This window comes from Gambusia affinis, linkage group LG05, assembly GCF_019740435.1.
Source record: "Gambusia affinis linkage group LG05, SWU_Gaff_1.0, whole genome shotgun sequence".
Taxonomy (NCBI): Eukaryota; Metazoa; Chordata; class Actinopteri; order Cyprinodontiformes; family Poeciliidae; genus Gambusia; species Gambusia affinis.
In genome coordinates this window covers 17,913,314-17,933,857 of record NC_057872.1, presented here as the reverse complement: position 1 = coordinate 17,933,857, position 20,544 = coordinate 17,913,314, and the positions used below count along the sequence as shown (strand labels likewise).

Sequence of the window (20,544 nt, the reverse complement as noted above, 5' to 3'; positions counted from 1 at the left end):
ACCTAGATTCAACTGAGAATCTGTGGCAAGACTTGAAAATGGATAATTACAGTCTAAATCAATCCAACCAGTTTGAGCTTGAGTAATTTTGCCCCCCAAAAATTGCAAAAATCTCAACTGTAGAACCATACCCAGGATCACATTTATGTCTACAAAACATTGCTTTGGGGAGGAGTTTTATGGACACCACTTTTTTTTGCAAGGCACTATGTCAGAGGTAAATGCTTTGACAAAAAAAAAGGAATCATCAGTGAAAATGGTGGACAGATATTGAGTGTAAAAGCATTCAATATTCAAAGAACACCAAAAAAAAAAAACAACCGTCGAAAGCCCAGAGAATTATTGACCAAGAAAACTAAGAGATTACAACAAAGTCTGGCTCAGCTGAAGCAAAGTTTAAAGATATCGTGCTTTGAAAAAATCTTTTGCACCTTAATGTATGGCAAAACATTTGCAACACAAAAAGCACGCATAAAGGAAGATGCTGGATTTTATAATTAAAATATAGAACTTACTTTGCAGAACATCTACTTTATATGTGAGGCAAGTTGCACGTGTAAAAATGGATCAACCCATTCTTATCAGTCAAACTCACAATAATGTCAGTCTTTACCGTTTCACTTTTTTCCCTCTTGGTAATCTATCTGTCTCGGTAAAATCCCTCTCAGTTAATATAGCTGTACACATGGATTTATTATAATTTATATATATGTATAATTATACATTCTACTAGAATCGCAGAAACACACACAAACCGGGCCAGAGATGAGAGGTTGATAAGGGAACACAGACCTACACAGCTACAATTCACCACATCGACACGCAGTATGCAGACAGGAGCTGCGGCGCAGTACTCTAGCATCCTTTCTTCACTCAGTGACCTGCCGGCTGCAGCGCTGAAGCTGACTGCTCCAAAGATGTCGACTACAACACGCTTACTGGACAGGGTCTCCCCCGCCATCAGGTTCAGATCAGCAGCTGACGTGAAGCGCAGGAATGGAAGAAAAGCATTAAAAGGGACACTTCACTCAAAAATGATAACGGTTTGAATTTGAGTTGAGTCATTACTTCACGCCATCTGCTGCGTTCCTGCTACTTAAACTCATTAGCTACCAAACAGGATGAGTTTTAATAGGAAAAAAATCCCCATATGTTCACAACAGGAGAGAACTGGAGAATACTCGAGATGAAAGCGAAGCCGAGCAGATGGCGTCATGCTCTCAGCTCAAACCCACGTAAAATATCCCTTTCAGAGTAGTGCGACCTTCCCATAAACCCTCCAGACTCACTTAAAATATCTTTAATATGTATATATGTTATATATATTTATTTAATATAATATGGATTTTAGTGCAGAAGTTACAGCGCCGACGTCACATGATGAGAGAGGTGTAGCCAATCGGTACCAGCCCCTCCTTGTCTCCCTGACGACATCGAATCCAATCCTGATCGACGCCTCCCAGCACCACCAGCTCTTCGCCTTTGCAGAAGCTGAGCTCCGAACCGGTTCCGGCGTGGTCACACAGCGTTCGAACGGACCTGGAGCACAAGAACGGTGATAGCCATGAGAACGATACTGCCAGCATGTGAAGCAGGACTGGATGAGTCACGACCAGGACCGGTCAGAGCGATGAGTCACCAGTCGGTGAACTCCTTCAACAAGAGAAATGATGGCAGCAGCTATTCTGATCTCTGCTACACCCACTGGGGTTCCTGGAGCGTTAAAGAGAGCTGAGACATGCCTTGGTTTGCCTCAGATTAAGTTGTCTTTATTATTTTTTCCATGACTAGTCCATTCCCTTGTATAACTGATAGTCTAAATCTGATGTTTTTATTTCATGTATATTATTGCAAAAGATGTTATTTAAATATCCATCAATCAGGGTTTTTTTTCCATTGTAGTACTCTGGTTTGAATAAAGCTCCAATATGTCAATATAAGTTTTAGTGTATTTTAATTTTTCTTTGATATCAATTAAATAAAATTTAAACATCTTTTTTGTGAACTTTCTTTAAAGTCAAAGTTCACAAACATTTCCTGAGTATTTTGCAAAAAAACCAACATGTTTTTTTGTTTGTTTCTGCACCACAAAGCTTCCCATCATAGTTTGCTAAAATTTTGGCCCCTTCCTATTAGGTTTGTAGTCTCTAATCCTCTCCTTCCTCACATCATGATGGTGATGAAGGCGTTCACAGCCTTACAAGTTTCTCCATTTTTCCTCCAAGTGTAAGAACAGTCATTCAGAAAAAACTAGAATCTGGTTTTATAAATTTCTTCTTCCTCTCTTAGTGGCTCTTTAGTCAATATCACTACATGATTCATTTCACTGTGGATAATCACGCTGGCGTTAATTAATATTTGGTAACATTTTGTAGAAATGATTTTTTTTATATCCTCCTTTACCATAAAAAGCATTAGGATAATACATCACACTCAGTTTCATTATGAAATAAGCTGGTGTGATTGAGGCATTAACGTCAGATTGTGGTATCACCGAGAGTTTTCAGTCTAGGGTTAAAAATGCATTTACCAACTAGATATTTCATCCAAATTGAGTGGTTTTTAAAGGTTCTAAAATATATCAAAACGTGTCTTTCAAGTTCAAATGGAAAATTAATGAGTAAATAACTGCATCTCTAGCAGCTCAAGCTGAAAAGGCGGCTCTGGCATGAATCTGCAGAGTTTCTGTGTTCTACCTGAATTGTCTGGGTTTTTCTTTCGTTTCTGTGGCGTCTGTCTTTTTCTCTGATTCTATGTCTCTTCCTTCCTGAAGTTCAGAGGTTCCGCGTAGCGTTGGGGTGGAACTGCTGCTCACCATTCGGGTCAGAGCCGTGACACCAGGAGCTAACCACTGAGAGGGACGCCTGGGGATGGGAGAAGACAGACATGTGGGGTCATGAGATACAGTACAATTTTGTGGGCAGAAAATTATAAAAGTTCAATTTCACTTGATTACTACATGCAAATTATCTAAGATTGCTGTCCTCAGTGAGATGGAGAATTGTGTTTTGCTGGAGTTCTTTCTTTAATACCCTAGAAGTGTTCAAAAAATATTTAGCCTGTCTACATACTGGGCAAAAAATTTGTTTATATTCTTCCATCCTAAGAAGTTCCTTCTCTGTGCCGATGTACTCAGTAAAGACAGCGGCTCACCTGGTTGGTGGTGTATGACCTATAGGGCTTTTGGAGGCTCCAAAAAGTCGTCCCAAACTCCAGGGAACCTGAGAGCCGTTGACGGGGGAATAGTCACTTCCTGTCTGGTCCTGGAAATCAGGACTGTTGGTGTTCGTCTCCTCCTTTTTCACGGCAGACAGGCTAAAGTCGGCCAGGTTCTGGCTCAGCCGACCTCCCCAGCGCATAACAGCTCCCCAGCTCTGCTGGATCACCTACAGTTACAGTAAAAAAAGAAACACAAAAGTCCATTTGACAGAACTGTACAACCACAAGTGGTTGTAAGCATTGGATGACAAAATACTGACCTGTCCTGCTTGATGGGTAAAACTATCTTCATCTACATTAGAAAGAGGTAAAGTTTCAATTTCCTTTTCCTGCACCCACAGCAGCTGTGGACTTGTTTGCCCAAAACTAGGCGAAGCCTTCACAGGATCAGAATCTGTACTTGTTGATGACTCTGATCCCCCATTGTTTAAAATCGGTGAAGAATTTGTATTTGGTGAATGTTCTGGGCTTCCAAAGTCCACTTCTGAGAGGCTCTCCATGTATCTGCCAGCTGGGGATTTCAGTTGGCCCTGCGGGGAAGCCTGGAGCCCGGCCTCCTGATGGGGAGATCTGGGCATGTCAGGCCTGTGAGAATCCGCCTCCAGATGATGGTGCTGGAAGAGCAGGTCGAGGTTAAAGGTGAGCAGGCTGAGGGGCTGCAGCACGAGGAGCAGCTCCTCAAAAAGAGGCCAGCAGGTGGTCAGCGACAGACGCATAAAGGAAGTAGGGTGGTAATATGACTCCAGCACATCTGAGGTCGAGAAATATCAGGGTTTTAGAAGTGGCCTGCTTGCAAAAGGAGAATTTTGAAAAATCTATTTTTCAGTGGTGAAATGTTCTGTAAAAGACATCTTGTGGCAAAGTAAATAGGACTGAATGCAAATTGTATTTAAAAAAGGTATTTGGTACTTTTGTTGGCTTATCACACAAAATTCCACTAAAATATGATGTCATAAATCTCTGGGGACATGAATACTTTTGCAAGGCACTGTAGCAACAGCCAGATCTGTTAAGGGTTTAGAAACGTACCGCTGCAAGATTGAAGATGAGACAGCCAGAAATCTAGAAGCTTGGTGCTTTAAGAGAAAAATCAGAGAAAGGAGAATGATATAAGCAGTTGTGATAAGAACATTTCCAGAGGACAAAATGTCAAACTCTTACGCAGGGTTAGGCAAGAAGAGCTATTCCTTACTTTAGCAGACCAAGGAGGAATGCATTGAACCTCTGCTTGCTGTGTCTCAGCTGCGGCAGCTCGCCAACCCGGATTTGTAGGTTAAATAAGGCTTGAGATTTGGGACCTTGCAGAAATGGTTGAGTGAGAGAGCACGAGAGGGGAAAAAAGGGAAGACAGGTGATTGAAATACTGCTGTGAAGCCTGGCACTAATACAACGATCAATATCTGCATCCAGCTGGTTTCCTCTGTTCAGCGTTTTGAACAGTAAAAATCAACAGAGATGAGGGAGAAATATAAAACTGAAGTTTATCATCATCAACCAGGGGGCAGAACTCCAGGACAACTGCCAGACCACAGTAGCATATGCATAACATTACCTATTGTACCTTGCTTACCTGTCCATAACGTTGTTGTCCTTGTTGTTGCCTGCACCAGACTCCAGGCTGAGTTTGGCCTCCGGCCTGCAATCAGATCACTCTGGTGAGGCTTCAAGCCGTCGGTCAGCAAATTGTGCAGGGCGGGGCAGAGGCACTGCAGCACCAGACGGCCAAGAGATGGATTTATGGCGCTGTCTCCTGATAAAGCCTGGGGTGAACATGCAGGGGAGGGAAATGGAAATGGATAAGTTAAAAGGTTTGCAGCAATTGAAAAAGACGTTTGGAAAGAAATGCTCAAGAGAAAAAGGAGGGAAATATGCAATTCATGGACAAGTGTTTGAAGAAAATATTTGTTGATGAAATTCAACAAATATTTTTTAGAGAGCTTTCCATTTTATCCAAATAAGTCACCAGAATACTTTAGATTAGGAAATCATGCAGCGATAGTGAAAGTCTCACATTTTCCTAAATAATCTGTGTGTTTGACTCTTTACCTGCTCTCGAGTAATCTAGTAGTCCAAAAAAAAATTTCTGTCTCCCCTTTCAAACTATAAGTCCTTAGTTTTCTCACAAAACCAGGTTGCTTGGCTCTCCAAAGCCTCTTCCAGATGTTACACATTTTGTGGTTGGTAGAGAAGTAAAAGGAATCGAACAGCAGCTTTAGTCAAACCCTTTCTCTTTGATTAGCTGTATTTAGGCCATGCACAGAGGAAGAAAAATACTCCAGATATTATTGGCATAAGCATTCTATTACATCCCAAACTTTATGCTCACAAACAATGCTCGCAATCTCCAGGTGGTCTGGATGTTTACTCCCTGTTCAGGTAGTCTGTACTGGCCAAGGCATGAACTGTGTATGATCTTTGTAATGAAAGTGGCTTTTATGCCCTTTTTGTGTGTGTATTAAGTGACCACACACTCATTCAACAGTTTCCTTTGAAAGAAGGCTGTTTTTGTTAAAACAGTCGGTTATTTTTCTACAGCCGCATAGAGAGACCGTCTTCAAGACTGTAGTGCAGGGTCCTCATCCATGTATGATAAAGCATTCCTGTTTTTGTGGGCATGACTCAAAACACTCTTTTTTTTAAACATGTTTAAAAATTGCTTATTCTCTTTGAAAACCCCACATCTATACATTTACACACTTGCAAAAAGAACAAAGTAATTAAATCTGCTCTTTAGGGACTAACCTTCTGGACTATGGTCCGAGAAGAACTGAACTGAGCCAAGATGGCCTCCACTGCAGCACTGACTCCACTGACAAGAGCTGAAGAGAAGAAATAATAAGATAAGAACTGGGTGGTAAGGTTACATGCAATAGACCAAAACATAATACAACTGCAAGAATGAACACCTTTCTTTTCCTGCATACACAGAGAGGTAAGGCCGAGACCCCTCACTGAATGCTCCACATCCTCGCCCATCCAGGGAACGTCTATCTTCTGTACGGAGCCGGCAAACGAGACACTGCGAACGGCTTGCAGCGGCAGAGGAAATAATTACATACAGCTTCAATTTCTAAGCAAAACTAACATATGAGTGTTATTAAGTGAAATTAGGCAGATGTAAGCAGATGGCGCTTTGTGAGCACATCCTGTGAGTGTTGGAGCCACAGTAGTGAGGTTGTTTTACATCTGAATCCGTAATGATGGCTTCTTGTCAGCTTGAGAGTTAAACAGAAGCCCATGCATCAACCTCAGCTCACAAATTTATCAGGAAATTAATCAACCCATACTGACTCACTTAATGCTTTCAATTCATATCACAGATTTCATAAAACAAATTCCTGAAATCTTACAAACTCCTAAAGCTTTATTCAAAGCGCTTCCAGTGTGAATGTCTGGCCCCCAATAATTATTGTGATTCTTTCAAAACTACAAACATTATCCTTTGCAAGGGAGTTGGGTTTTAAATGAAAGAAAAAAGACAAAAGAGCTAATCCTGAAAGTCTCACAGTAATTAGAACAATCAGTCTCAACAGTTTAGAGTTACATTTTTAAAACTGTGCAAAGTGTGATTTTCTCTGAAGTAGATAGTTCATCACATGTAGAGCCACACATCTCACCCTAACAAAATTTTAGGAATTATTTTTATGTTCTTTTTTAAAACGTAAATGTGATGAAATCTACTGAATATCAATCACCCATTTAATTGTAGCTAAACTGTTGCAAATTTGGAAAATCTGCTCTGTTCAACAAACAACGTCTTCTCTGCTACTATTAAAGTTCAAATATTATAACCATATTTAATAATTTAATGTTTGGCTGATTGTATTGAGGTCAATGTTGCATTTAAATTGAACTTACTTTGGTCTCCCAGCAACCAGCACAGCCAAGCATAACCTCAACTTGGAATAGTAAGTGTTTCTCCTGAGGGAGAGCCAATTAATATGTGCAAGAGAGTTGAACACACCGCTACAATTTATTACTGTGAAAAGCAAGAATTACTGTTGACGTTTCATGGCGAGACACGAACAGCCTGTAATATTTCCCTAATAATATTTTTCCTGGAGTACGCTAGAGACATTTTATTCTAGATCTAGTTACAAAGAAAATATAGAATTGTGGAGATGTAAACAATAACTTTACAAACTGAACAGTCTTCACTGTGTTGAAAAGAAAATCTTGTTACTATCATATTTTTTAAGTTAATTTGATAGTTTAACTTAATCAAGAGCTGTCATTAGGTTTCAAACAATTTACCCTCGAGGTCCAAATTTCAATATGTCCCAGCATTATTAGTAAAGGAAGAATAAAATAAAGCTCTAGTTTTTGAAAGGCTCCAGTAACAGAGCAGAAACGTTCATCTATGAATTTCTTCAAGAAATATATGACATGAAGTCAGAGGTTTTTGTGAGTGTGCGTAAAACATTCTACAAACTTACAGTGAGAAAACCTGGACAAACAAGAAGCTGAAAAGAAACAGCTGTAGGTGTTGCCACAAAAATAACGGGACATATAATAACAAATGTGCAAACACAGGTGCTGTGAACACACTGGTATTTATAGAACAAAGTCATACAGTGGATGTAGAAAGTCTATAAAATGACTGTATTAAAATGCCAAGGCATTGTGACATGAAAAATAAGACTTCAATAAATCCTTTCAGACCTTTAAATTGACCTGTAACCCTTATAAGTCAAAAAATAAAATAAAAATCAGTAATCTTTTTAAAAGACAAATAAAACTAAGAAATTTGGTTGCATAAATGTTTACATCTTTATCAGTATTACTATTATTGTTACTGTTATTATAATTAGTAGTAGTAGTAGGTATAAAAATATCCCAGTTAGAAAAAAGTGTGCAAACCTATGTAACTACATTTTTAAAGTTTTTTGGGTTTTTTATCCACTCCACCCAGCCCTAAAAAAGTAAAAAATAAAAAATCAGAAAGTTTGAAAATCCTTTAAAACATTAAAGGTATTAAATGTAGAAAAGTTCTGGAATAATAAACCCCCTGGCATTTTAAATAGAGCGGATAGACTTTTTTAAAATCCACTGTTTACGAAGGTTTAACCGTTATCAAAGAGGGGGAAACAAGGAACAAAGTAAACACTTATTACATTTTCTCTGTAATTTAAAGATCTACTGTGCTGTGGGTGTGCTTTGGCTGAGATGCATGTGTCAATTTTAACACATCATGCAGAAACAGAAGAAAAGCAAGGAGAGAAGCCAGAACAGTCCAACACAGACAAACAGACAGGGGAGGACAAAGAGAGACAGATTGAGCAGAGTGACTGTAGACACGCTGTGACAGGACCAGCTGTTCCCCGTCTGAAGGACCTTTTTTGCAGATTTGAAAGAAGAGCGGAGGTAGGACATATCAGATGACATGCAGGTAGCTGCCCTCTGATAGCACAAATAGCTATAGTTACGGCTACTTTCAAATCTGGAAAACTCCCTCAAAGCTGAAAAAGGGAACAACCACTCCAGAGTGAAATACACACAAGTTAAATGTCTAGCAAAATAATAAATAAATTAATAATTTAAAAAAAAGACTGAGAAAATGTGAAATGCAGTGTAGGAAAGATTCTTACTCGCCACATGTGGCTGCGGAGGACCCTGGTAGAGTTTAGGGGGCAGAGAGGGCGCCCTGGGTGGGATGGGAGGGTAGAGGTTTGGGTAGTAGAGGGGAGCAGTGAGGGCAGGAAGGGTGTGAGAACGGGGAAAGAGCGGGGAGTTCAGGCGAGAGAGCGGGAGAGCTCCAGAGCGCTGCGGAGGGGACAGGGCGCCGATGGGGGAGAGGCGCGGAGGGGCGCCCCGGTGGAGCGGGCAGTTTTTAGGGTGGTAGAGGTAGCATGTGGGAAGGGGAGGAAGCTCTTTGGACATTCTGGCCTTAATCCTGCTATCGTCTGCCTGGCAGTGCCTTTCTGAATACAGAGAATCCACAGCACCGAAGCTGTCTGGGTAACTCATCATAACATCTATGTTCTTATATGGAGTGGTGCAGCCCTGCGGTCCGGAGGTGCCACTAAACGAGATGTGGGTGTCGTCTCGCTTCTCTGAATCGCTGCAGTAGAGTGAGTCAAAATTACACTTCGACTCAAAGTCCCCAGTGTTGGTTTTGGAATCGTTGCCGTACTTATAAGCTGAATGTGTGTTTTCACTGAAAATGTCTCTGTAGTAATGAGAGTCTGCGCGGAAATCAGCCAGGGAATCATCAAATCCAGAGCCTACAAGAGAGCTGGAGTCGTCTTTGTGGATATAAGCTGAGTCTGCAGCAGCAGGACCCCTTTGTTCGTTGGCCTGTTTGTTGGAGGACCACCGATCTGCGAGGAGCTGCGAGTTATGGGGGTCTGAGTGGAGGGAAGGGAAGGCGGAATGCAGGAAGTAGGGTTGGGGGGACCGGGTAAGGGACAGCGGGGGTGAGGAAACTGTTCAGTTCAGGGCATTAAGCGGAAACATATTAGTCAGGATAGGGCAGACATAAAGCCAAGCAATGGACATACAATGGATACAACCGAGTGGGATAGATGCGTGAGAAAAAAAACAAAGTCATAATGTGGCAAAGAAATGGGAAGGAGAGAGAGATGTAGAGAATGTTAGTGTAAAACAGGAGAAAAATGCACAATTCTAACAGTATTTCAGCCTCCATCATCTAATAACAGAGGGCTAGACTTAGACTTAGCTCACATTTAAAAACTGACCACAGGAGCCAGAGAGGCTGACTGACTAAGTTCAATTCCACTTCTTTTAAATAAGGGTTAGTGTGGCTGTGGACCCCCACATGTGATGTTCAGACTACAGTTAAGCAAATATTAAGAACAGCTGTGAGGGCAACATTTGTGTGTGTTTTTGTTTGTCCAGACAAAAATGAAAGAAAATCTGGCAGCAACTGAATCCTGAATTATATCGTATGACCAGCAGATGGCAGCTTTGAACAGAAGTCTTTCAATTTTGGATTTTATATAAATAAATGCTTTTAAAACCTCAGTATTTGACTGGGGTTTTATGTGATAGACCAACACAAAGTAGTCAATAATTGCACAAATACAGGAAATTAATAATTAGCTTTCAAACAGTTTAAAATAAAACATTGTGTGCATATGGATTTAGTTAGCTAAATAAAATCTAGCAATTGCTCTAAGAGATACATGTGTGCAATTTCATTTGAGAATAAATCCAGCTGTACTCGCAGTAATTTTGGAAAAATATCATGGGGACTAATGAGTTAAAAGTGGAACTTTTTAGAAGGTGTCCATCTTGTTAAATGAGGTATAGAAGTAATATCATTTCAGTAAAAGTCTAGACCTAAATGCAATTAAGAATCTGGGATAAAACATGAAACATACCTGGCCCCAGATGCTAGCAGCAATCTGACTGTGCCTGAACCATAATAATATGCAATATAATGTCCCTAGAAGCTGATAGAGAGAGAAGACTTTCAGCTGCAATCACAGCACAAGGAAATTAGAAAAAGAATAGTCAAAGGTATTGAAAAAAATTGCATGTCACACCTTTCAGATATTTATTTCTAGTAAAAAAAAAAATATATCCATTAATACATTAAAGTTGCAAAGGTGATGTGGTGTAAACACAGTGCAGTTTCACTTTCTATCACTTCCTTGAGAAAAGTATATGAACATAGTAAATTTTTAGACTCCATAAACTACTTCAAGTATTTTAAACTTCACTGCAGTGCGGTGCCATCTCCAGATTGCCTTCCCTATGTCAGTTCTCGCCTTTGTTTCCTCCCCTGCTTTTACCTTCCTGTCCTCCCCAGCAGTAACAGCAGTCAGCGTATGAATGCTGAGTCAGTAGACAGAGATAACACACTTCAGTCTCTAACCTCGGCTCTGTAGAGCCTCAGAGTGGCACTACAGTTTTCTGCCAGGCTAAAAGAAGAGGTGAGAGAGAAGTCGTACCTTGTTTAGACTTGAGCTCCCTTTGAACTGAAGTCAACATATGCTACTTCCTATTATCAAAACAAAACTCTTAGCAGTTGGCCTGTACACAGAGATCCACCCCTTTGGCTCTTAAAGGAGTACACACCTTTTCATAAGTTGTTTCATTTTCCTCTAAATACATACATTTCAGGAAAAAAACAACTTGTTAATTTCTTCATGAGCGGTAGAAAAGATGATCAGCACCACTGCATCGATCAGACACCTATCAAAGAGATATTTCACTCCAAGATCATTTTTGAAGGCTCTAGTGGCTTTTATTTGATAGTTAATTAACAGGAAAGTGGGTAATGAGAGAAGGGGAAGACATGCAGCAAAGGTCGACTGGCCGGGAATCGAACCTGCGACAGCCACATCGAGGACTAAGCCTACATATGTGGGTTGTGCTTAACCCCTGGGCCACCACAGCACATCCCATCACTCCAAGATCTTAAAGAAATAACACAACCTTTCATATTGGAGGACTGGATACAGGGAAGCAACCATCCTACACATTATAAACTGATGGGAATTAAATCCATCAGTTTACAATGTGTAAAAAAATTGCTAATTTAATCTGAGAAAATAGAAAAAGCTGTTTTTAAATCATAATGTCATTAATAACAATGATCAATGTTAATAGGAATAATCAGAGAGAGAAAGCTATCAAAAGCAAGTTGTCCTTGATATACCTAAATCAACAATTATTTTTGCTGAACCAAGGAAGACAGGACATAGCAAAGAAGGAGCCCTTTTAGACACAAATAGTGATAATAAAGCCAGGAAATACAAGTATTTTTCCTTACTCTTATTTGCCTTTTTCCTACTTTTCCCAGACTTGAGAAATAATACAATCAGATTCCCTACATTCCAGATTGAGTAGGGATCCAGTTAGGAAAATAAGAAAACTGAAAATGTAGACTTTAGTGCTCTTCCATTATCCCCCAACCCTCAGAATGAAGAGATGATAAATAATTGAATAAGTTTGTGATGAAATCACACTTTGATAGCCAGTGGAGGATGTGCTGGCTGGAAAGTTTCCAACCACCTCTTTTATCTCGTATTACTTCATCTATCTTCACGGCTGTTCATCTTCCACTCCCGTGGTTCCCTCACTCTTAAACTCTCGCTGCATACCCCTCATTAGCAGCCATCCATCACATCACCCTTACTTTCACTCTGTGAATCATGCTCTGTGTACCATTACCATTAATGAGTCAACATTTTCATCCATCTTGGTTTTTCTATTACGAGATAACAAGGAGGAAAATGTCCAAGGAAATAATCTTTGCATGACTGAGGATATGAGAATGCAGCCTATCTACCTGTTTGTTATCCCCTCTACTCTTTTCATTATCTTATCATCTCAATTTTAATTTACAGTTTGTAATGGACATATAAAAAAAGACATCTACAGGACTGTACAAAACCTCCTATATCTTCATGTTTTACTTCCAAATACTTAAAACAAATCATTAATTCATCAAACATTTTTGGACTGGACGCAAGGTTAAGCGTGGATGATAACATCATCATCACATCATGTGGATAATGTGTAATTTTACCTCCAAAATTACACATGTACTGCTTTATGGTGGTCTACCACATCAAATCTCACAGAAATATACTGAAGTTTTCTGGATGCAATATAACAAATTGTGAAAGACTGAAAAATATAAGAATACTTCTGAAAAATTTTTTTTAGCTAAAAGATTGTTCAACAAGGCTTGTTGCATCTAAAAAACTTTTGCTTTGTTATAGATTTAAGTAAAAAAATTGGAACAATGTGTGGCATTTTCACTGCCTGTTGGTCATAAAGTATCTACAGATCAAATTGGTTCTTTGCTAACTCTTTTGAGGCTCAGTGGGAAGTGAATTAAAAACTAAGACCACTTTTCTGTGTGAGAATGAGAAATCACTTTAAGGTGTTCAACTGTATTAAATTGGAATGCCCTTGTTAGTTATTTGTTGGCTCATGAAAGTTGTACTCACCAGAAGTTCTCGATTCAAAAGTTCTCCCTCCATCAGCCCGGCCTCTCACCTCTACTTCCTCTTTTCCTTTCTTTGTCTTCCTTTCCTTCATCTCTTCCTTCATCTCCCTGTCTTGGCCTACATTCCACAGGCTGCTGTCACTGACTGAGCAGCCGATCTTCTGCCATGGGCACAGCTCCAGCTGTCCACCCTCCTTGTCAGCTCTCTGCAGCATCTCCTTCAGGGCGGCCATGGAGGTGAGGGCTGGGGGCGGCTGCATGAACAGGGCTTGGGCCTGTGAAGTGTACTCCCACTGGCTGCCGTCACTACCAGCCTTCTCCCTCCTCCACCTCAGGTTGTAGAGTATATCTGGGTCGGGGGTGATAACAGTGGGGTCGGGCTCAGGATCTGTGATCACCTTTGTGGGAGGGGAGGTGCTCTTGTTGCGGAAACGAAGCTCTTTAAACGTAGTCACCTTTGGACCAGAGCCTGGAGAGGAGCCTGATGACCTGAGCTTTTTTGGGACTTCAGTGGTGGATATTCTCTTCTCCAGTACTGGGAGCTGTGGTGGGGCTTCACGTTCAGGTGTGAAAGCTATAAGCCAATCAAAGCGCTCAGGTTGCTCAGAGTTAGCAGGCAAAGTGCTGACTTTGAGGGGCGCTAAAGAAGGTGGGATGGGAGGCAAAGGACGAGGAGGTGGAGGAGGTGGAGGAGAATCTGGTAGCTCATTTGAATAAGAGAAAGTCTTTACTGTTGCTTCATGTGGATTATTAAAACTTGTGCTGTAGTAATGATCTGTCACCAAAGCACTGTTCTTCTTCCTTCTTCTTGCAATTTCAGTGAAAGAGGTGGTCCTTTGTCTTTCTTTACTTTCCCCCTCCTTATTGCCATCCTCAAATGCTTTTCCGTCTCCACCCACTTTGCCTGTGTCATTTTCCTTCTCTGCCTCGCTGTCTTGTAATCTGAACTCTCTGGACTCGAGAGATGTAAAGTGATTATCTGCTTCCTCCTCATCGTCCAACTCCCCAACGCAGACACTGAGCTCAGGGCTGAGTTTAAGGAGCTCGGCTTGGGTCAGTCCGGCAAGCATGAGCAGCTTCCGGATCTCCACGTCCAATGTGTGGAAGGAGGGCGGAGGGGGCAGGGCAGGTGGTGGGGGTATTTCGGGGGGTGAGAAGGAGCCAGACACTGAGATGACAGGTGGAGGAGGCAATGGTGGAGGGCGTGTGGTGGGTGGTGGCAGAGAGAGGGGAGTTCTTTCCTGTTCAGCTTGAAGAGCAGCAAGGCGCTGGGCCTCCTTCCTGGCCAGGTGTCGCTTACGGGGTGGAGGGATGGGTGGGGTTGGAGTGGGAATGGACGGAGGTGGGGAAGGAGTGGTATAAAGGGTGAGGTAGGGGACTGGTTTGGAGAGAGGAAGAGGAGGGATGGATGGTGGAGATGGAGGGAGGGGCTTCTCACATCGAAATGTTGAGAATGTGGGCGAAGAGGAGTTGGGGGAGAAAGTGGACAAAGTGGGGGAGGTTGCGACGGCCATGGAGGTGGTCTCTCTGCTGATGTTGATGTAGGTGTGGAGATCAGAGCTCACGCTGGCATGACGGGCAGGAGGTTTGGGGGGTCTGGGTGGCGGCTCAATGGGGGAAGGGGTGAGGGAGTCTGGAGCAAGAGGATCTTCACAGTCTGATGGAGCGGTGAGATCAACTCCAGCATCTGAAAACTCCTGAGACTCCCCCATTGTTCCGTCACGGGTTTTATACAACTTCCAGGGAATGTCGATGTTCCCCATTTCATCCATAATATCTGAGAGGTCCTGCTCCTCCAGATCCTCAAGATCAAAGCCCTTCTCGTGAAGTCTGGCAATGTAGGCCAGCTTCACTTCCCTATTCACTTTTTCTAAACGATCCAGGTGATCTAGGCGATCCCTCAGTACATCCCAGTGTTGCTCCCCTTCCAGATCCCAGTGAGCAACTTGGATAACCTGGCTGAACCGCTCCATTTTCCCAAACTCCCCTACAGACTCTAGGAAGTCAAGTAAATCTAGTTTGTTAGCATCAGAGTCGCCTTTTACCCCTAAGTAGTCAGGAGAAGGGGAGTCAAGCGCAGAGGGGTAACCCTCATCAGGGGAGCAAGAGGCAACTGGGGAACAAGAGGTTAGGGAGAAAGGATTCTTGTTAAGTGGAAGAGATGAGGGATGCTTGAACTCAGGGAATTGGTCTTTGGGGTTCAAAGCAGCAGACAGATGGTCCTGGTCGTGTAAGAAGCACATGGAAGCGCACTGATCAGCACAGTCAGACTCCAGGTCAGAGCAGGAGCTGATGGAAGTGGAGGATGATGAAGTGGAAGAGGAGAGTGAGAATTCCAAGAGGGATGGGGGGCAGTCACAGCATGACGGCACCAGGGTGTCATCATCATCATCATCACTATCTGTCTCATCGTCCTCATCATCATCGACAGCAGTGTCTCTGCTGCTCATTTCCTCCTCATCATCTTCATCTACAGTTTTCTTGTTGTCCACATCTGCATTTTCATCTGTGTTCTTTACATCATTTCCCAGATTGGCAGCAGATTGGGCAGAGGGCTCCGCATGCGAGGGAACTGGCTCTTTGGCCTTCATCCCATCATGCTTGTGGGCCAACTGAACCACAGGAGGAGGAGGAGGTAGCTGCAGCTGCTGTCTGATGGAGACGGTGTTGTTGTTGTTGTGGTTATGGTTGAACATGCTGTTGTTGTCTTGAGGGGAGCGCCCATCGCAGCACAGGCAAGGGAGGCTTGGCTCGTTGCAGTTTGGATCCAGAGGGAGGACGGAGGGAAGAGGCAGAGGAGGGGCAGCGACGTCTGGCGTGTTCCGGGTCGCTGCAGATGGCCGAGTGCTCTTCAGTTTGGGTTTGGCCAATCTGGAAGCAGTGGGACCTTGTTTTTGAGAGCTCGGTCTGGACTGGATTATAGGAGCTCGTGGCTGTGCAGCCGTCCTGCTCCTGGAGGAAGCAGCAGGGGCTTTAACAGCCCGCCTTGGGGATGGGGTGGTGATTGTGTTCATGTTTTTATCCTCCTTCTGAAGACTAGAGCCACGAAGCTTGGACCCAGCTGAGTTAGCGGTCCGCCTGCTGGCATCGAAACGCCGCGGCTTTGGAGTCTGGGAGGACGATTGCATCGTGGGAATGGGACTATTTAAAATTCTCAGATACTTCTGTTGCTATAGAAACTGGTGCTGGAAATTCTGGACGGATCCTGTCTAAGATGCACCGTAAGTCACATCTTGGCTTGACTCCCAAGATCCTGCAACATCAAAGAAGACACATGATGAATCATTTCTACGAGCAGGCTGGGCTCACCAAACACCAGTTTTTTTGTGTCTACACGTGTCTTTGTTTCATATTAAACTGAAGTGAAGCTGACGTAGTTTATAATATATTCATTAAAATCCAGTGTTACAGATATCAGAGTAAATCTCCAGAGAACACTTTGTCTCATGCTGTTGATGTCAGAGAAAATAACATCTGATGATGTCTTTTTATTACACTCTGCTCTGCATGAGTAGGGATATTCTATTCTTTCTTTGTATATCTGCATATCTACAGTGCCTTGCAAAAACATTGAATTGTATTGCTGAAACTCTGACAGTAAAATGGGTTTACAAGTCTTCATAGCATACAAAGGGATTCACACCCTTTTAACTTTTTTAGACTTTCTGCAGAATTTCCCTGTCTTAGGTTTCACCCATATTCTTACCAAATCCACAGAGGCTCCCGCTGAACTTCCTGAAGAGAAGCGTACCCAAACAGGAGTGAAACTGAATTCCACTTTTGGACTATACTTAATATTTTACGGGTGCTGGATCATTTTTAAGACTTTTCTTTTTTCAGATTAATACCATGTTTCATTTTCTGTCCTTTTCAAAATCAACATGAATTATGAACTACTTTTTGAGTGGTTTTATTATCCACCGCATGGCTGCCACAGGACCCTTTTTTTATTTTTTTATTTTTTTTTTTACAGCTACTTAAACACTGACAGCAAGAAGACTCCCTCAGGAGGCTCAACATGAAATTTCATTTCATTTAAACAAGTTTTTCATTCTTTCTTAATATTTTTGCCCTGACATTGGAAAAGAACAGAATCTAACAAGCTACTCTTAAAATATTACATAATTAATCACTAATATTTAGGTATAAAAGAATAAAATGGCACATTTAAATGTTTGTACTCTGAAAATGTGGACATTACTTGGAAGATGTGACTATGGTACTTTTATACAACTAAATTTCTTACACCTTGTCATTTTTTCTCATTTTCTGCAAAGATTGTGTCCACCTTACTTGTGTTATTTTTCATCTTTGATGTTATTGTAAAAAATATATATACCAAGTCCTGGTATTAAATTTCTTCGGTTCGCCTAACACGGTGCTTTGTAAAAGTTTTTCACATATCGTTAAATTACAACCAAAAACTTTGATATATTTTAAAAGGAAAGCATGGCTTCCTAACTTTACTTGGCAAGTAAAATGCTGAAAAGTGCTGTGTGAATTTGGATTCCAGACCCATAAGTTAATACTTGAAACCAAGCACTTTGGCGTATTGTCCATCTCAAGTTAGGTTGAATAGATAGTAAATGTGAACATCCGTCACCAATTCTGACTTTCTTCACATAGTATCCCCACAGGATGATAAAAACACCACCATGTTTTGGCAGCTAGGACTGGGTGTTCAGCATGAAATGAAAATACACAAATCAGAACACCTTTTACTAACTAGGTCACTTATGGAGGCAATTGATTACTTTATATTTTATTTAGGGGTGTCAGATGCCAGATTGAGTAAAAGTGCACATGCCAGTTTTATGAGTTTATTTAATTTTTTTATTTTATCTAAAACTATGAATAATTTTCTTTCTACTTCAACTCAATTCATCCATCCATCCATTTTCTGTTCACCCTGGTCCCTAATGGGGTCAGGAGGGTTGCTGGTGTCTATCTCCAGCTGCGTTCCGGGCGAGAGGCGGGGTTCACCCTGGACAGGTCGCCAGTCTGTCGCAGGGGAACACAGAGACACACAGGACACACAACCACTCACACACACACTCACACCTAGGGAGAATTTAGAGAGACCAATTAACCTGACAGTCATGTTTTTGGACTGTGGGAGAAAGCCGGAGAACCCGGAGAGAACACACGCATGCACAGGGAGAGCATGCAAACTCCATGCAGAAAGACCCCGGGCCGGGAATCGAACCCAGGACCTTATTGCTGCAAGGCAACAGCTCTACCAACTGCGCCACTGTGCAGCCCCAACTCAGTTCAGTTGAGTTCATTTATATAGCAGCAGTCCATAACACGTCTTTTTAAAAAAAAGTAAATTCAGGCCAATCATGCACACATTTCAATTGATCATAGTTGTGAAAAGATGCAGTCAAGCTCAGATTATCAATTAAACTGATTAAAAATATGTAAGGACATGTAGTGACTTCAGCACTTTGTGATGGTCTAACATGACATCCCCATGAAGCAGTTTGCAGTTAAAATGTAACAACATCCGGACAATCTGACGGAACACGAATGCTTTTGAATGGCACCGTGTAGATAGAACTGTCATCTTATCAGAACGCTTCCTCAGTAATCATGAGTCGATAGTGTTTCCATCTCTGCCACAAGCTGATAAAAGGAAGGAAGAGCAACATCAAATGAAAAAGATTGTAGGGGGGGAAAAAAATGCCCAATACCTGGAGCATAACGCAGATGTAACTGGAGCATGAAATAATCAGCACATCACTGAGTGTGCCTTCTCCTTTTTAAAGCCCATCCACAGAGGGCTATTACTCACATACAGAAAAAATTTACCAAATATATATATATATATATATATATATATATATATATATATATATATATATATATATATATATATATATATATATATATATATATTGTCCTTCACAGCAACGGGAACAAAAATGACTCAATAATCTGTTTGTTCTCAGGAATGCAAGTTGAAGCCAGCACACCAAGTAACTAAAATATAAGCTACTGCCTATCTTTGCGTGTGTTTGGACGGTCCCGTGCAGAACCTTGTTTGCATGGATCCCACAGAGCTGATGGAGACAGGGCTGAGGATGGGTGGAGGAGGGGGCTACATCCATCCGCATCGCTCTCAAACAGGCCCACACGCCCCATTTATAACGCTTTATGGCATTAACTTCTATTTTATCCATGTTCTAACTCAAATATGCGTATATATGAATAACATATTATTAAATAAAAAATATTTAAACCTACATAATCTACATATCACGACCTCAAGCGGAATTCTATGTTTTTAACCATGTTAAATCATGACATTTCTCTGACATGACTCGTTAAAGCAGGTACTCTTAAAAAGACAATATACATGCATGCAAATAAATGTAGTATTAAAATTACTCACGTCGGATTTGTTTAAAGATGGGTGAAGGTCTCCATCTCCTATGTCTCTCTCACATCCAAGTCCGGGAGGATGTAGATTCTTCTCCTTGTTAACGGCCTTATCGTCTGTCTTCTCGCGAGAACACAGAAACGCCTCCTTTTTGCCCAGCCAACCCCTTGCTGGTATCAGCATAATAGTCATAACATTGTGTTTTTTCCCGTATTTTCTTCAAATAATTAGGGCTAAAAATTAAAATAAAGAGTATTTTATAAATAATAAATTGTCCTGAAATTTGTTTACATATGCCATAGATTTATTAGGTTAATTGTGAACAAAATCAGACAAAATATTTAATTTCTTTCTCTAGTGTACATCTCAATATTACTAATTTTTTTTTTATTTAAGTAATTGAATTCAGAAATAGAACATATTATATAAATGCATTAGAGTAATGTATGTAAATTATTTATTTATTTATTTTTTGTTCCAAAATATTACAAAAAACTGGCTTAAAGCTAATCAAAACCAAAATTCAGTTCCTAGAGAAGTGCAAATTTACATGAGACCAATAAAAAACATTTTCAACCTGTATGAAAAGTAAACCAATTTCCAGTGCACAATGTGCACTTAACATTTGCTTGGGATTCCTTCTGCATGAATAACTTAATCAGTGACTTGATAAAGTATTTCATAATTTTTTTTTACACAAAATATGCTTTATGGAAAAAAATATGACTTGGCAGCAGTCTAGCCAATTCTCTCTTCATGCCTGGTAAGAGGTTTCTGAAATTGTATCTGCTTCAAGAAAAAAAGGCCTAGATGAGGAATGTAACAATTGCAGGTGAGGACCAGAAGTTTGTAATCCTCCTAAGGCTGCAGTCATCCCTAATACACATGTAATTTCACCCAAATGTTTTCCTCCCACTTTAATTTTTACTACATTTTTTATATACAGATCTCTTTGAACTATGAGCTTCCTTAACAGTGACCCTCAACGGCTTATCCTTTTGTGATATTGACCATTGAG

The 20,544-nt window shown here is 41.1% G+C and overlaps 1 protein-coding gene across 2 annotated transcripts; it reads right to left on the bottom strand.

Annotated features, from left to right (window-relative positions):
• Window positions 1-102: 102 nt before the first annotated feature.
• Window positions 103-19,644, bottom strand: rusc1 (RUN and SH3 domain containing 1). Of its 2 annotated transcripts, XM_044116795.1 has the most exons (12): window positions 19,539-19,644; window positions 13,146-16,397; window positions 8,808-9,644; window positions 6,126-6,248; window positions 5,962-6,038; window positions 4,807-4,979; window positions 4,412-4,519; window positions 4,249-4,295; window positions 3,480-3,970; window positions 3,154-3,386; window positions 2,697-2,864; window positions 103-1,539 (listed from the first exon to the last, which is right to left on the bottom strand). In XM_044116795.1, exons 2-12 carry the CDS (start codon window positions 16,270-16,272, stop codon window positions 1,374-1,376), a joined length of 5,550 nt encoding a protein of 1,849 aa, XP_043972730.1. In that variant the 5' UTR covers window positions 16,273-16,397; window positions 19,539-19,644; the 3' UTR covers window positions 103-1,373. The 2 variants fall into 2 exon arrangements, with proteins under 2 accessions (XP_043972730.1, XP_043972731.1); XM_044116796.1 differs by lacking the exon at window positions 8,808-9,644.
• Window positions 19,645-20,544: the final 900 nt, after the last annotated feature.

What these genes read in the sequence shown, in the direction of transcription:
- rusc1 (XM_044116795.1), bottom strand. Translation starts at nt 16,272, where the DNA reads ATGCAATCGTCCTCCCAGACTCCAAAGCCGCGGCGTTTCGATGCCAGC. An exon ending in GTGCAGGCAACAACAAGGAC is followed by an intron (nt 4,520 to 4,806) that starts AACAACGTTATG and finishes ACCATTTCTGCA; the next exon opens with AGGTCCCAAATCTCAAGCCT. An exon ending in TCATCTTCAATCTTGCAGCG is followed by an intron (nt 3,971 to 4,248) that starts GTACGTTTCTAA and finishes TCTCGACCTCAG; the next exon opens with ATGTGCTGGAGTCATATTAC.